The following is a 17,732-nucleotide window of genomic DNA, read 5'->3' on the forward strand; positions in this document are numbered from 1 at the left end:
ATTATAGAATATTAAAATTATAGAATATTAAAATTATAGAATATTAAAATGTGTTATATAGAATATTAAACACATTATAGAATATTATAGAATATTAAAATGTGTTAATTTTAATGGAAACTTTTGACTTTTAAAAAGCCTTTTTATTATGGTATAAATTATATGCCATTTGCATTTTAAAATTTTTTTAAATTCCATCCTTAAAATGTGAGATAAATCTGCTACGGGCTACTTTTACTAACTACATTGAATGATTTCAAGTGTTCATGGTAAGTTTAGAAGCCATTACACTACTGGGGAGGTACAAAGAAACTACCTCCAAGTGTCTTCTGAATAATTGTAGCTGTGTATATTGTCAAATAAAACTTTTGAGGCAAAAGAATTTTAGAAAGACTTCTGTGAAAGTGAGACACTTTTATATTGCATGCAAACTTTAGATCAACTGGGAGTAGACTACTAGATGCTAGATTCCCTTTCACTGAAAATATTAGAATAGGTCTGGACTACAGATGCCCAAGGAGTCTCTGGTTGGTAGAATTAAGAGATGAGGAGACAGGGACAGAGCTAGTATTCCCAAAGGCAGAAAGGGGGTTGAAATAAAGGCCTCTGCAGATATATCCACTTCCGAAATCAATTAAATGGGGTCAGTAGAACTTCATAGAGCCTATACATGAAATGGCCCCTTCCTCATGCTTCAAAGAAATAAGAGATGCACAGGAATTCCCTGGTGGTCCAGTGGTTATGACTCGGCGCTTTCACTGTCAGGGCCCGGGCTGTATCCCTGGTTGGGGAACTGAGATCCTGCAAGCTGTGTGGTATGGCCAAAAAAGAGAAAGAAGTAAGAGATGCACTTTTCAGGCCAAAGTTTGGTCCCAATTACCAAATAAAGGGTAGTTCTATACATACAGAATTCTCATTTGCTATAAGAAAGATCTTAAATATACTTGTTAGAGTAATTGGATCCACAGGCACAGCTATTATCTATACTGTCTTAACATATATTGGATGATTGTATTTTAAAATCTAACAAATTTCTCTTATAGGTGGATAGAAGCATTTCAAGAAGGCACAATATTGTAGCTGTATTTGTTTCATCTCTTGTGTGATTCCAAAAGGGTGGAATTTCATCAGAATAGAGTAAATGCAGTACAAAAATTTTATATAAGTGAACACTGCCAGGATAAATCCAACCAAAATCTTCATCAAAGAAATTATTTTGTTAGGTATAAGGTAATTTTTATAAAATGTTTGTTTTTCATGTATGTTATTTATTAAAAATTTGATGTTTACTTAATGGTCAGAGTTATTTCTGAGACTCACACTGAATTCTAAAGTCCCTAGCTGTTTGTGACACAGTCCATACTGTTTTCTCAGTGTGTTTTACAGTGTTACTTTGTAACATTCTCACTAGTGGTAAGTCTTTGTAAATAAAAAACGCACATCAAGGAGCAAATTTCCATGCAGTGTTTGGTTTGGAAATTATGATTATAAAACAGCTGGTGAAAAAAACGCATGTCTTTGAATCAATAAATTTAGATGAATTTTTGTATCTTTTAATGGAAAAACACATGGCCAGTTTCTACCTCAGTAACTGTGAAATGAAATTCCAGTAAATTATCAAAAGTATTTCTACTGTTATGTACCTCTTTTGGTATGAGATAATGTTACATCATCAAGGAATTATAGCAAAGGGATAGAATCTGAATTTTCATCTAACTCAACAATGAGTAGGAAAAAGGATGTTTCCATTTGCAGGGGAGCACAAATAATCAACTCTATGGCCTTTACATTAAGTCTAATCTTTTTTTAAAAAACTAACATTTCAACACAAACATAAGTGTATTATTTCTTTAAAAAGCAAAATATGGCAAGCATTATATTACATGATGTCCCTTGCTATTGTAAGTATTCTGAGTCCAAGTCAATGGTGGTATTTGTATCTAAAAAGAATGTTACATTTTCTATAATATTGTGATTTTTTTTAAATGAACTGGAATTATCATATCAAAAACCACAAATTCAAAGCCAGTATTAGCGGAAATTGTATAGTATCATTTTTTAAAGGTTTTCTAATACCACTTTGTGTTATGTCCTCTCTGGTAATTAAAAAAGTATATTTTTCTTTAACCAACTGTCAGCGTACCTCATTAGGAAGGGTTTATATTCCTAATTTTGGTTCACATACTGTTTAACATATGAACTACTTTATATATAAAATTGATTAGCAGAAGTAAAATGAAATTAACACTATGATTAAAGTCATTCCTGATGTTCAAAATATACATTTATTGACTGAGCTTAAACTAAATATAAATTATCTTAAAAGGCAAGGTTATCCATAGAATATTTCATTAAAGGGCAAAATAAATTTCCCTTCTGCTTCTATGTAAAGGATTTCCTAACTCAGTATTATATTTATGATTGCCAAGAGAATTACTCAGTGCCTTCTGAAGCCTTCTGAATGTTTGTTGCAGCACCAGGGTATCTACTAGACCTAGAGTTGGCTGCTGCAGTTTTTTGGGTATTGCTTGCTGTGGAATCACTTTGAATCCTCTTGCAACCTCACATAAAATCCTCACATGCTATCTCCCAAATCTTTTTGTCACTGTAGGTAAATTAACACTTCTTTGCAGCTCATTAATTTTAACCAAGATAGCATAAATAAGGCTTCCATGTTAAATCCCTGCAGTTTTTAGTGTGTCCTTTTTGGAGACCAAGGTTATGCCTTATACAGTGTTTCCTTCTATTTCATTGGGACTAGCATTTTGCAAAACAACAAGTTATTGGAGTTCCTCCCTCCTCCTCTTGAGCTCTCAACCTTCTGACTACAAGATTTGGTTTAATCTGAATCTGAAAACTATCAACCAAGGCTATTCTGTCTTCCAACTGTTGGCTGAATCAAGAACCAGTTAAACATTTAAATACAAGAAACATTGCATAAACTTCTAGTAATTCTCCTAATTACATGTGAAACTCATGTATGATTACGCTAGCTATTGGCTTAGCCCCATGGAGGGCTTTGAAAATTAAAAAATATAGCGCCTTTTGAGGAAGCTATCAGATTACCAGCAACCCTCTGCCAAGATTTTTTTTTAATTTTTTAATTTTATTTATTTTTTTATACAGCAGGTTCTTATTAGTTATCCATTTTATACATTTATATTAGTGTATATATGTCAATCCCAATCTCCCAATTCATCACACCCCCCACCCCCACCACTTTGCCCCCTTGGTGTCCATACGTTTGTTCTCTACATCTGTGGCTCTTTTTCTGCCCTGCAAACTGGTTCATCTGTACCATTTTTCTAGGTTCCACATATATGCATTAATATACAATATTTGTTTTCTTCTTTCTGACTTACTTTACACTGTATGACAGTCTCTAGATCCATCCACGTCTCTACAAATGACCCAACTTCGTTCCTTTTTATGACTGAGTAATATTCCATTGTATATATGTACCACATCTTTTTTATCCATTCGTCTGTCGATGGGCATTTAGGTTGCTTCCATGACCTGGCTATTGTAAATAGTGCTGCAGTGAACATTGGGGTGCATATGCCTTTTTGAATTATAGTTTTCTCTGGGTATATGCCCAGTAGTGGGATTGCTGGGTCATATGGTAATTCTATTTTTAGTTTTTTAAGGAACCTCCATACTGTTCTCCATAGTGGCTGTATCAATTTACATTCCCACCAAGAGTGCAAGAGGGTTCCCTTTTCTCCACACCCTCTCCAGTATTTGTTGTTTGTAGATTTTCTGATGATGTCCATTCTAACGGGTGTGACGTGATACCTCATTGTAGTTTTGATTTGCATGTCTCTAATAATTAGTGATGTAGAGCAGCTTTTCATGTGCTTCTTGGCCATATGTATGTCTTCTTTGGACAAATGTCTAGGTCTTCTGCCCATTTCTTGGTTGGGTTGTTTGTTCTTTTAATATTGAGCTGCATGAGCTGTTTATATATTTTGGAGATTAATCCTTTGTCCATTGATTCGTCTGCAAATACTTTCCCCCATTCTGAGGGTTGTCTTTTCGTCTTGTTTGTAGTTTCCTTTGCTTTGCGAAAGCTTTTAAGTTTCATAGGGTCCCATTTGTTTATTTTTGTTTTTATTTCCATTACTCTAGGAGGTGGATCAAAAAAGATCTTGCTGTGATTTATGTCAAAGAGTGTTCTTCCTATGTTTTCCTCTAAGAGTTTTATACTGTCCGGTCTTACATTTAAGTCTCTAATCCATTCTGAGTTTATTTCTGTGTATGGTGTTAGGGACTGTTCTAATTTCATTCTTTTACATGTAGCTGTCCAGTTTTCCCAGCACACTTATTGAAGAGGCTGTCTTTTCTCCATTGTATATCCTTGCCTCCTTTGTCATAGTTTAGTTGACCATAGGTGCATGGGTTTATCTCTGGGCTTTCTATCCTGTTCCATTGATCTATATTTCTGTTTTGGTGCCAGTACCATATTGTCTTGATTACTGTAGCTTTGTAGTATAGTCTAAAGTCAGGGAGTCTGATTCCTCCAGCTCTGTTTTTTTCCTTCAAGACTGCTTTGGCTATTTGGGGTCTTTTGTGTCTCCATACAAATTTTAAGATTTTTTGTTCTAGTTCTGTAAAAAATGCCATTGGTAATTTGATAGGGATTGCATTGAATCTGTAGATTGCTTTGGGTAGTATAGTCATTTTCACAATGTTGATTCTTCCAATCCAAGAACATGGTATGTCTCTCCATCTGTTTATATCATCTTTAATTTCTTTCATCAGTGTCTTATAGTTTTCTGCATACAGGTCTTGTCTCCCTAGGTAGGCTTATTCCTAGGTATTTTATCCTTTTTCTTGCAGTGGTAAGTGGGAGTGTTTCCTTAGTTTCTCTCTCAGACTTTTCATCATTAGTGTATAGGAATGCAAGAGATTTCTGTGTATCCTGCAACTTCACCAAATTCATTGATTAGCTCTAGTAGTTTTCTGGTGGCATCTTTAGGATTCTCTTTGTATAGTATCATGTCACCTGCAAGCAGTGACAGTTTTACTTCTTCTTTTCCAATTTGTATTCCTTTTGTTTCTTTTTCTTCTCTGATTGCTGTGGCTTCCAAAACTATGTTGAATAATAGTGACGAGAGTGGACATCCTTGTCTTGTTCTTGATCTTAGAGGAAATGCTTTTAGTTTTTCACCATTGAGAATGATGTTTGCTGTGGGTTTGTCGTATATGGCCTTTATTATGTTGAGGTAGGTTCCCTCTATGCCCACTTTCTGGATAGTTTTTATTATAAATGGGTGTTGAATTTTGTCAAAAGCTTTTTCTGCATCTATTGAGATGATCCTATGGTTTTTATTCTTCAATTTGTTAATATGGTGTATCACATTGATTGATTTGTGTATACTGAAAAATCCTTGCATCCCTGGGATAAATCCCACTTGATCTTGGTGTATGATCCTTTTAATGTGTTGTTGTATTCTGTTTGCTAGTATTTTGTTGAGGATTTTTGCATCTATATTCATCAGTGATGTTGGTCTGTAATTTTCTTTTGGTATCAGGGTGATGGTGGCCTCATAGAATGAGTTTGGGAGTGTTCCTGCCTCTGCAATTTTTTGGAAGAGTTTGAGAAGGATGGGTGTTAGCTCTTTTCTAAATGTTTGATAGAATTCAGCTGTGAAGCCATCTGGTCCTGTACTTTTGTTTGTTGGAAGATTTTTAATCAGTTTCAATTTCATTACTTGTGATTGGTCTGTTCATATTATCTATTTCTTCCTGGTTCAGTCTTGGAAGGTTATGCCTTTGTAAGGATTTGTCCATTTCTTCCAGGTTGTCCATTTTATTGGCATGGAGTTACTTGTAGTAGTCTCTTAGGATGCTTTGTATTTCTGCGGTGTCTGTTGTAACTTCTCCTTTTTCATTTCTAATTTTATTGATTTGAGTCCTCTCCCTCTTTTTCTTGATGAGTCTGGCTAATGGTTTATCAATTTTGTTTATCTTCTCAAAGAACCAGCTTTCAGTTTTATTGATCTTTGCTATTGTTTTCTTTGTTTCTGTTTCATTTATTTCTGCTCTGATCTTTAAGATTTCTTTCCTTCTGCTAACTTTGGGTTTTGTTTGTTCTTCTTTCTCTAGTTACTTTAGGTGTAAGGTTAGATTGTTCATTTGAGATTTTTCTTGTTTCTTGAGGTTGGCTTGTATTGCTGTAAACTTCCCTCTTAGAGCTGCTTTTGCTGCATCCCATAGGTTTTGGATCGTCATGTTTTCATTGTCATTTGTCTCTAGGTATTTTTTGATTTCCTCTTTGATTTCTTCAGTGATCTCTTGGTTATCTAGTAACGTATTGCTTAGCCTCCATGTGTTTGTGTTTTTTAGTTTTTTTTCCCTGTAATTGATTTCTAATCTCATAACGTTGTGGTGAGAAAAGATGCTTGATATGATTTCAATTTTCTTAAATTTACTGAGGCTTGATTTGTGACCCAAGACGTGATCTATCCTGGAGAATATTCCATGTGCACTTGAGAAGAAAGTGTAATCTGCTGTTTTTGGATGGAATGCCCTATAAATATCGATTAAATCTATCTGGTCTGTTGTGTCGTTTAAAGCTTGTGTTTCCTTATAAATTTTCTGTTTGTATGATCTGTCCATTGGTATAGTGAGGTGTTAAAGTCCCCCACTATTATTGTGTTACTGTGGATTTCCTCTTTTATAGCTCTTAGCAGTTGCCTTATGTATTGAGGTGCTCCTATGTTGGGTGCATAAAAATTTATAATTGTTATGTCTTCTTCTTGGATTGATCTCTTGATCATTATGTAGTGTCCTTCCTTGTCTCTTGTAACATTATTTTAAAGTCTATTTTATCTGATATGAGTATTGCTACTCCAGCTTTCTTTTGATTTCCATTTGCATGGAATATCTTTTTCCATCCCCTCACTTTCATTCTGTATGTGTCCCTAGGTCTGAAGTTGGTCTCTTGTAGACGGCATATATATGTGTCTTGTTTTTGTATACATTCAGCGAGCCTGTGTCTTTTGGTGTGAGCATTTAATCCATTCACATTTAAGGTAATTATCAATATGTATGTTCCTGTTACATTTTCTGAATTGTTATGGGTTTGTTTTTGTAGGTCCTTTTCTTCTCTTGTGTTTCCCACTTAGAGAAGTTCCTTTAGCATTTGTTGTAGAGCTGGTTTGGTGGTGCTGAATTCTCTTAGCTTTTGCTTGTCTGTAAAGCTTTTGATTTCTCCGTTGAATCTGAATGAGATCCTTGCTGGGTAGAGTAATCTTGGTTGTAGGTTCTTCCCTTTCATCTCTTTAAATAAATCATACCACTCCCTTCTGGCTTGTAGAGCTTCTATTAACCTTATGGGAGTTCCCTTGTATTTTTTTTTTTTTTTTTTTTTTTGGCAGTACGCAGGCCTCTCACTGCTGTGGCCTCTCCCGTTGCGGAGCACAGGTTCCTGACACACGGGCCCAGCAGCCATGGCCCACGGGCCCAGCCGCTCCACAGCACGTGGGATCCTCCTGGACTGGGGCACAAACCCGTGTCCCCTGCATCGGCAGGCGGACTCCCAACCACTGTGCCACCAGGGAAGCCCCTCCTTTGTATGTTATTTGTCGTTTTTCCCTTGTTGCTTTCAATAATTTTTCTTTGTTTTTAATTTTTGTCAATTTGATTACTATGTGTCTCGGCGTGTTTCTCCTTGGGTTTATCCTGCCTGGGACTGTCTGCACTTCCTGGACTTGGGTGGCTATTTGCTTTCCCATGTTAGGGAAGTTTTCGACTATAAGCTCTTCAAATATTTTCTTGGGTCTTTTTTTCTCTCTTCTCCCTCTGGGACCCCTATAATGCGGATGTTGTTGCATTTAATGTTGTCCCAGAGGTCTCTTAGGCTGTCTTCGTTTCTTTCCATTCTCTTTCCTTTTTCTGTTCCGCAGCAGTGAATTCCACCAGTCTGTCTTCCAGGTCACTTATCCTTGCTTCTGCCTCAGTTATTCTGCTATTGATTCCGCCTAGTGTATTTTTCATGTCAGTTATTGTATTGTTCATCTCTGTTTGTTCTATAATTCTTCTAGGTCTTTGTTAAACATTTCTTGCATCTTCTCAATCTTTGCCTCCATTCTTTTTTTGAGGTCCTGGATCATCTCTACTATCATTATTCTGAATTCTTTTTCTGGAAGGTTTCCTATCTTCACTCCATTTAGTTTTTCTGGGGTTTTATCTTGTTCATTCATCTGGTACATAGCCCTTTGCCTTTTCATCTTGTTTATCTTTCTGTGATTGTGGTTTTTGTTCCACAGGCTGCTGGATCGTTGTTCTTCTTGCGTCTGCTGTCTGCCCTCTGGTGAATGAGGCTATCTAAGAGGCTTGTGCAAGTTTCCTGATGTGAGGGACTGGTGGTGGGTAGAGCTGGGTGTTGCTCTGGTGGGCAGAGCTCAGTAAAATTTTAATCCACTTGTCTGCTGATGGGTGGGGCTGGGTTCCCTCCCTGTTGGTTGTTTGGCCTGAAGTGACCCAACACTGGAGCCTACCCAGCTCTTTGGTGGACTCTGGGAGGGCTCATGCCAAGGAATACTTCCCAGAACTTCTGCTGCCAGTGTCTTTGTCCCCACCGTGAGCCACAGCCACCCCTGCCTCTGCAGGAGACCCTCCAACACTAGCAGGTAGGTCTGGTTCAGTCTCCTGTGGGGTCACTGCTTCTTCCCCTGGGTCCCGATGAGCACACTACTTTGTGTGTGCCCTCCAAGAGTGGAGTCTCTGTTTCCCCCAGTCCTGTCGAAGTCCTGCAGTCAAATCCCGCTAGCCTTCAAAGTCTGATTCTCTAGGAATTCCTCTTCCTGTTGCCGGACCCCCAGGTTGGGAAGCCTGATGTGGGGCTCAGAACCTTCACTCCAGTTGGGTGGACTTCTGTGGTATAAGTGCTCTCCAGTTTGTGAGTCACCCACATGGCAGTTATGGGATTTGATTTTATTGTGATTGCGCCCCTCCTACTGTCTCACTGTGGCTTCTGCTTTGTCTTTGGATGTGGGGTATCTTTTTTGGTGAGTTCTAGTGTCTTCCCGTCAATGATTGTTGAGCAGTTAGTTGTGATTCCAGTGCTCTCACAAGAGGGAGTGAGCGCACATCCTTCTACTCCGCCGTCTTGAACCACTTTCCCCGCCAAGATGTTTTAAATGTGGAATAGTAACATTCCCTTTCCCCCTTATCAATCCTTCATAACTTCACTGAAGCTGATCAGTTATTTAACCTTGCTCATTCAATGTCAAATGAGAAACCTAATTATATACATTTTCTTGTAAAGCTACTTTCAAAAACCTCTCTTGATAGCTAATATTTTAGCAAAAAAAAAAATTGGATGCATTCTGTAAATGAGGAGAAGGTATAAATAGTACTTAGAGGGACTTCCCTGGTGGTCCAGTCGTTAGGACTTCCCCTTCCAAAGCAGGGAGTGTGGGTTTGATCCCTGGTTGGAGAGCTAAGATCCCACATGCCTCTCGGCCAAGAAAACCAAAACATAAAACAGAAGCAATATTGTAACAAATTCAATAAAGACTTTAATAAATAAATAAATAGTACTTAGATCCCAAGAGTACTGTATTTACTACACTGATACATGTGCTTCCATCAAATCCTTTTCAAGTATCTCCTTTTATTCATAAGGAGGAGAAAAGAGCAGTTATAATGTTAAGCCCAAAAGGATGCTGAAGGAAACCTAGACAAGAGATGCCAGGTCAAGCTAGGGGAAGGCTGGCCTTCTTAGTACGTGTTTACAACTAGTGTTCCTCCTTTATCTGTGGCAGCTGTAAATGCAGAGGACCCTCCAGAGTCTAGGAGAATGAGAAAGGTTATCTTTGGCATCATCCCACGTTTTTGAACCTCTCCCCAACCTTTTCCCCTGTTCCCTAATGTACCCAGTATCCTCCTACTGTCCTTTGCCCAAGATACTTCCTTTTTAACCAAAACCTTGATTCTTTGAGTATGTAGTAGCATTTCTTAAAATGAGATCATCAGAGCAACCTTTGTTTAATAGAAAGCTGTAATGAAACAACTAATTGAAGATGACAACTTTAAAGTGTAGTTTTGTTAGCCAAAGGTATGTGTTATATTTGGTTCGTAAAATACATCTGGAAATAGGGAAAGCCTGCTATTTAGTAATTTAGTTAAAATGTAAATGTTATCACAGCGTATGTTGATATGTCTCAGACTGTGCTTTCATTGTACTCAGGTTTTGAAATTTGAGATCCATTGTAGTTAAATATCGTCACTGGAACTTCCAGAGAGATAAATCCTATTTGTCTTACTACACTGCCCACTCCTTGAAGACAGATACTATATCTAATATGTCAGTTTCTCACAAAATACCTACCCTGTGTCTTTTAAGTGAAAATATTTGTTGAAGAAAGTAAGGACAGGATTCTGGTCATCTCCAAATCAGAGTCCCCAAAGTGCCCTCATTATAACTCAGATCTTAGACCTGCTCTTTCCACCATCCTGCAAGTCCATATTTGCAAGTACCTGTTGGACATCTACATCTTAAGCACTTTAAACTTTACATGCCTAAAACTCAACTCAATTTCTTTTCATTCAAATCTGTATATTTTCTTCTGCAATGGAAAAACACCATTCTAGGCTCCAGAATCTGCCTCCAAGTGTCAACGGGACCCTCTACAATTGCCTTTGTATCCTTTCTGTCTTCGTTGTCCTTCTGTTATTGCATCTGCCCTAGATCAAGTCCCTGTTACCTCTTCCCAGTGACTGGCATAACTTTTCTTCTAATTCCAATGCCTTCTTTGCATGGTCCCATTTTAAACATTGCCAGAGCCATCTTGTAAGGCATAGTTCTAATCTAGTTTCATCCCTGCTCTTTACAACCTTCATTGGCTTCCGAGTGGCTTGGTGTGGAACACTTTTCCTCAGGTATCATACACAGCAGGTAACCCCAACCCAACCTTTCTCTGTTCACATCATTTTGTTTTTCTTTATCCTTTCCCCCACCTCCATTTCTGCCTATTTATCCAAGACTTCTCTGTAATAGTTGATCCTAGGCTTTCTCTCTGTTCCTCCTTAGACCTACTGTCTCCTTCCTCTATGCTTCCGTAGCCTTTAGCTCCTAAACAGACTTTTTTATGGTGCTTATCACATCCTAGCCTTGAGACCAACAACTATATCTTGTTCATTTGAGATTCCTCCTCAGCATCTGGCAGAGTGCCTTGCATGAACTGGACACCCAGTATTTGGTGAGTTAAATTAATTCAAATGGATCTTTTTTTTTTTTTTTGAATGCCTCTAATACACAAATCATTCTGGAGCCTATGCCACTTTTAATGTTATTTTCGAATGGAAATTTTCTAGTAGGATTTTTGTTTTGTTTTAAGATAAACGTAGTAGTAAATTTTCAAAAAGCCTCAATATCAAATCCCTCTCTTTTTTTGGGGGGGGGGGTTCTTTTATATGAGTTGGTCATACAGCATGTTAAGAACCAATCTTGAAATACTTTTTTTTTTTTTTTTTTTTTTGCGGTACGCGGGCCTCTCACTGTGCGGCCTCTCCCGTTGCGGAGCACAGGCTCCGGACGCGCAGGCTCAGCGGCCATGGCTCACGGGCCCAGCCGCTCCTCGGCATGTGGGATCTTCCCGGACTGGGGCACGAACCCGTGTCCCCTGCATCGGCAGGCGGACTCTCAACCACTGCGCCATCAGGGAAGCCTGAAATACTATTTTTTTAAATGACAAATTTATAGAAACACTTTTTACTTAAAATGATAATATAGTTTGTATCTTATTGTCCACATATGTAGATCCTTTATAAATAAAATATTAGCACTGTAAATAATGTTAATATTATATTTATACACAATAAATTTACTAAATCTACTATTGGTGTGATGATGTCTTGTTTGTTTGTTTGTTTGCAGTACGCGGGCCTCTGACTGTTGTGGCCTCTCCCGTTGCGGAGCACAGGCTCCGGACGCACAGGCTCAGCGGCCATGGCTCACGGGCCCAGCCGCTCCGCAGCATGTGGGATCTTCCCGGACCGGGGCATAAACCTGAGTCCCCTGCATCGGCAGGCGGACTCTGAACCACTGCGCCACCAGGAAAGCCCGATGATGTCTTTTAAACCATAATTTTTTTTTGCGGTACACGGGCCTCCCAATGCCGAGGCCTCTCCCGTTGCGGAACACAGGCTCCGGACGCGCAGGCTCGGCGGCCACGGCTCATGGGCCCAGCCGCTCCGCAGCATGTGGGATCCTCCCGTACCGGGGCACGAACCCGTGTCCCCTGCACCAGCAGGCGGACTCTCAACCACTGTGCCACCAGGGAAGACCCTAAACCATAATTTTTTATAGTTAAAAAAATTTAAAGATGAACCACACTGACCATGAACCATATATTCAAAGATGAACCACACTGACCATGAACCACACATTCAAAGATGAACCACACTGACCTGTTTTCCTGAATCATAATTAGGGGAAGCTCTTTCTCACCCACAAAAGATACTCCCCAAATGGCATGTTAGGCACTAAGAATAGAGGAAAGGTCTCAGATTGCCTTTTCCCATTGGACCTATAGCTTTTGTCTTTGGGACACACTTAACGATTTGATCCCAAATTTGGGTGGACGGAGGAGGGGCTGCCTTAAAACCACCAAACACACGACAAACGGTACTAAAAGGAACAGGGAGACTTCCAGAGAATGAGGCATAGAGCATATTTTTACTTGTTAGCGGTTTCTGCTTGCCCCTTTTCTTTGTCCAGCCGCCTAGTTCCAGAGGGAACTGAGAGAGGAGATGTTCTCCTTACCAGTGCACTTTTGTTTTCCCTGACTTGGGTTTCTGGCCTGAATCCGTGACTGCTTTTCTAGTGCCAATCAAAACTAAAAGACATTTTGAGGACCCCCTTCTCTTAACATCTAAACTACACAGTGCTTTGCACACAGGGCAGCCCTGGCTGCCACACCTCGGGGCCTCAGGAGCCACTATCAGAACGTGAAGTTCCATCAATGCCTCATTTCTCGAATCTTCATTGACCATTAGGCACTGTCCTATAAGCTTGGGAATACACCGCTGAATGAAACAGACTAAAGCCAGTCTTCGGAAGCTTTCATTCTAAGTGATATTAAATTCTAGCTCCATTTAGCCCTTATGCTTATTTACTCACAAGACTTTATAAGTAAAACTTAGCCTTACTATAGAGGACTATGCCCCAGCTTGTTTTATTTAAGGTTATTTAAAATACTTTATCGGGATCTACCCAGTTTTGTTAGTCCTCTAATAAGCCGTTTAGTCCAAGCTAAGAGGCTGAAACAGAGCCCACTTCACCACAAATTAGAAACCGAACTGTCTAAAACTGATTGGGTTATCTATCCTGGCTCAAATCTGAACAGTCTCAAAACTTCGTTTAACGACCGCCTTTTGCAAACGGAACGCTAAGGCCACGCGGCTTCTCGAAGTCCCGCATAGGGACGCGCAGCTGCGGCAAAGCATTCTCCCTCCCATTCGATAGGGGACAGTCGACCTCCACAGGCTGGGTTCTCTCATCCCTCTACTCGGGGAACGTCACTACCTCCTCTCGCCGCCTCTCCACTGCACTCGTGCGCAGGCGCGGACGGGAGCGCGCACCGAGGAGCTGAGGGAGGGGTCACGAACTCTGACCCCCCCCAAATACCCAAACCCAGAAAGCTCCCTGCCCCCATTTTTTTGGCCCTCCCCCCTTCAGCTTTCTCCAACCTGTCTCTTCCCGGAGCCCCCCCCGCCGCCCAGCAGCAGCTGCAGCGGGGCTGTCGTCTACGCCCGGCGAAGGACGTAGCTCGGCGGAGAAGCGCCGGTAAGAAGGGACGGGTGAGGAGAAAAGCGGCTGCAGCGGCGCCCGGAGCGGGTACCGTGGGGAGGTCCCTTCCTCCCAGGTGCCAACGGACGCGCCCCCAGCGTTCCCAACAGCCTGCGGCTTCGGCCGGCGGAACCCGCCCTCCGGCAGTGCCGCGGCGCGCTGCTCGGGGCGGGCTGGGAGCGCAGAGAGCGGCCGCAGCAGCGGGACCGAGTGCCCGGGGCTCCGAGAGAGGCCGAGGCCGGAGCCGGAGCTCGGCGCGGGGCCGGGAGCCCGGATAGGGGCTGGGGCGGCGGGCGCGAGAGGGAGTCCCCGAGCGGCTCGGCGCGCACTGCAGCCTCTCCCGCGGCGCCTCTGACCTTTCACCTACAGGAAAAGCTTCCGTCTCGGCGGCGCTGCCGCTTCCCCCGCCTGAGGAAGCCGCGCGCCGCCCCCGGGCCCGGGGCGCCGCTTGGGCTCGAGCGCCGGCGGGATGCTGAGAGGCCGGCCTGGCTGCGAGTGGTCGCGAGCCGAGGCCCGGATCCCTTTCACCCCGAGCCTCTGGCTAGTACTCGTGCTTACACAGGACGGACGGAATAATGCTCTCAACTTTCACGACCGACGGGGACGGGAGTGGCCGCTGCCTTTGGACCTGTATCTTTTGAGAAATAAAATGGAACGGCCAAGGGTCCTCAGTGCAGTGGGCATGTCCAAGCTTCCAGTAGCTCTTTTGTTAAATTGTACCTCCGACTCCAGCAGATGCCGTTTTACGAATGTCAAATGTTGCCAAACCTGTCTCGTAACGTTCACTAAATACGTCAGCTGTTTAAAAAATAATAATAATAACTGGAAAGGAAAAGCAAAAAGACTTGAAATTAAGCCCTTTAGGGGTTTTGTGCCTCCGGAACTTGTAAATAGGCCTTCGACTTTGGAGGGATTTTGAACAGTGACTGCTCTGCGGTTGGTTGATACACAATGATTGATTTTAGATTTTGCTTGTGTGTCAATTTGGTAGATCTAAAGGAGATATTTCTATTTATTCTTATTAAAAAGTGGATCGCATAAAATGTAATTTCATCATTCTTTGTAGGGACATCTCAGTCTTTTTTTAGGAAATCAGAGGCAGCAGACATTCCCAGAATATCTACTGTTTGTATGTCTGCTACACAAAATATAATTCCTACTCCTGGGGAATAGAAAAGACAAAAGAAACCGCGTATGATAAAGGATTAACAGTATATATAATCATGTAACTTTTAAAAGTCATATAGGACCCTCTGCACCCTCTTAAAATCTTTTATGAAGGCCATGGACTCTCGCTAGAAAAATGCACCTTCCCATAAAATTTTGCATACAGTATTAGAAGTAAACAGACGTTTGTTCTTGAGGCCTTGTTAACAGCCTTAGTATACACAATAAATGCTGTACTCATCTAGAAAGATTGGATTAAAAACAAAAAAAAATTAGAAGTGAGTTTTAAAGGTGAGAAACTTAAATGAGGGAAGAGGAGCTTGGCACTGTATATTGGGGAATAAACAACATTCCAGTTGTCCTAAACAGAGGCCCCTCTGGGACTGGTAGGAGATAAAATGAGAAGATGAGGAAGTCAGACTATAAAGGAATGCTGCTTTGTGTCTGCAGTGGCAGGCATGTTATAGGGGCTTAGTAAATACTGAAAAAATACCAGGAGAAGGGCTGAAACTTTATTCTTTGACCATTAAAGAGACATTGGTACTTCTGAAACAGGAGACTGAGGATGCGTTTCAGTTCTGTAAGCATCCTGAGATCTTGCTATTTGTCAAAGGTGCTGACACAAAGTTGATTCTTGCCTTCTAGGGGCTTTTCATATGCACAGTTTGTATATATTAAATAATCATCCAGGAAAGTCAGTTCTGGGAGTAGCTGAAATTTGTTGTCTGTTTCACCCCACCAAAATATAAATTTTACAAGGGGACGTTTGTTTTAATACTCCCTGCTCAATCCCTAACATTTAGAAAAATGCCTGGCTCATAGTAAGCACTCAACAAGTATTTGTTGAATGGAAGAATATTGAATGAATTATTGGATCAATGAGTATGAACATTTTTAAGGCACTTCATAGACACAGGCAAATTTCTTTCTAGAAATATAACAATTTATACTTACATCAACAATATGTAAAGAATGCTCATTTTTCCTCAGTTTTTTGAGTTAAATTTCGTCTTGGAAAACAAACATGTTGATCTAGTGATTCCATAGCATTCATGGTAGAGAAGCCATTAGCAAAGACATGGAAACACAAAGCAACATGGTAAATTCAAGGATACAAGTAGTGCATATGGCTAGAATGTAAGGTTTAACAAATGACACATCACGTCCATGGGCTTCCCTGGTGGCACAGTGGTTAAGAATCCACCTGCCAATGCAGAGGACACGGGTTCAAGCCCTGGTCCGGGAAGATCCCACATGCCATGGAGCAACTAAGCCCGTGCACCACAACTACTGAGCCTGCGCTCTAGAGCCTGCGAGCCACAACTACTGAGCCCACGCGCCTAGAGCCTGTGCTCCGCAACAAGAGAAGCCACCGCAGTGAGAAGCCCGTGCACCGCAAGGAAGCATAGCCCCTGCTCGACGCAACTAGAGAAAGCCTGCACAGCAACGAAGACCCAACAGAGCCATAAATAAATAAACAAACAAATACATAAATGGACACCTCATGTCCTATAGTTAAAGGAAAGGCTTTGAAGAATATTAAGAGCTAAAATTTTATTAAATATATATGTTAGAGCAATCTGACAGCACAATATTAAAGTAGCATTTGGGTGAACATTAATGGACTTTGAGGTCAGGAAACTGGGAGAATGGCAGGAAAGGGACAACAATCAGTGTCAGATCATCAATGAGTAATGAAATTGGAACAGAAATGAATGAATGACAATAAAAGTCACTAAAAACTGTAGTGTAACTGGCTTAAATGAATCTCAGAGGAAGAGTTTTTCTTGTGGGAGAAAATACGCGGCCTTGTTCAGAAGACTGCAACATTAGCAGTGTCCTTGAGATCTACATACAGCACAAGCCAGGAATAGAGATGGAGTTATCCAGAAGAGATCTGTTCAGGACTCTCTTGTCTGATGGCTTGGACCCCCATGAACTGCATGGGAGGCAGCAAGACTTCTGGGAATTTCATGCCAGCAGAAATGCTGCCATCTTGGACTGAAGGGGACAGAGATGGGATGAAATGAATGAAGGCTGTTGGATTTCTGGGACTCTACTGGATGGGCAATAGAGCCATTCAGTTTTGAACATGTGTTATCCTTCAAGAAAAGGGAAGAATGACCCCCCAAAGATGGGTCAGAGTTTGGGAGAGCTGCCACTGCCATCATGGACCCAGAGCACACAGACCTGGGAAGTAACTGTCTCCTTGGTTGGTTCCAGAGAGGTTGAGGGCACTACTTTTCAATCTAGTGAGAGAGAGTTGAGTAATTAATCTAAATATTGTGTATTGCTTTTAGAACAAGTAATTGAAGGATTTAAGGTTTTAAAAGTAATTGAAAGAAATAATTCAGACAATTTGGCAATTAATATTAATTATAATTACAGAATATTAGTGAATTTATCATAGTATATAATATGATAAAGTCAGAAATAATTTTTGTATTCTTGACTACCTGATACAGAGAAAATGCAAAAGCCGAAGTCAACCCATTAATCTTACTGGCTCTCAAATCCATTTGAAGACAGTTTTACATTAAAATTCAAATTAATAGAACAAGGAAGAACAATTACAAAATTCTAGAGAAATCTAGCCCTCTGAATGAATGCAGTTATTTTGTCGGCGTTTACAATATACTGCTTTAAAAGTGTGTTAAATGACTACAAGGATGTGGTTTTTTTTTACAGGCTGGGTTGCCCTTATTCAGTTAATAAACTACTCCTAATCTATATCAGGTCTGCAGCTTAGGCTTCAGTATCTTTG

General features: G+C 40.7%; 2 protein-coding genes across 5 annotated transcripts in view; both read left to right on the top strand.

The window, feature by feature from the left end:
- Window positions 1-3,594, top strand: part of FGD6 (FYVE, RhoGEF and PH domain containing 6) — a 111,790-nt gene extending 108,196 nt beyond the window's left edge. For both annotated transcript variants that reach the window (XM_079936000.1, XM_079936001.1), the window contains exon 21: window positions 1,044-3,594. In XM_079936000.1, the coding sequence (XP_079792126.1) occupies window positions 1,044-1,080 (37 nt within the window). In that variant the 3' untranslated portion in view covers window positions 1,081-3,594. The remainder of the gene's footprint in view (window positions 1-1,043) is intronic.
- A 10,058-nt stretch (window positions 3,595-13,652) lies between these two features.
- NR2C1 (nuclear receptor subfamily 2 group C member 1) overlaps window positions 13,653-17,732 on the top strand; it is a 41,556-nt gene continuing 37,476 nt past the window's right edge. For all 3 annotated transcript variants that reach the window (XM_079938432.1, XM_079938434.1, XM_079938433.1), the window contains exon 1: window positions 13,653-13,798. The gene's annotated coding sequence lies outside the window, so the exon portion shown is untranslated. The remainder of the gene's footprint in view (window positions 13,799-17,732) is intronic.

This window comes from Stenella coeruleoalba, assembly GCF_951394435.1.
Source record: "Stenella coeruleoalba genome assembly, chromosome: 11".
NCBI classification, from domain to species: domain Eukaryota; kingdom Metazoa; phylum Chordata; class Mammalia; order Artiodactyla; family Delphinidae; genus Stenella; species Stenella coeruleoalba.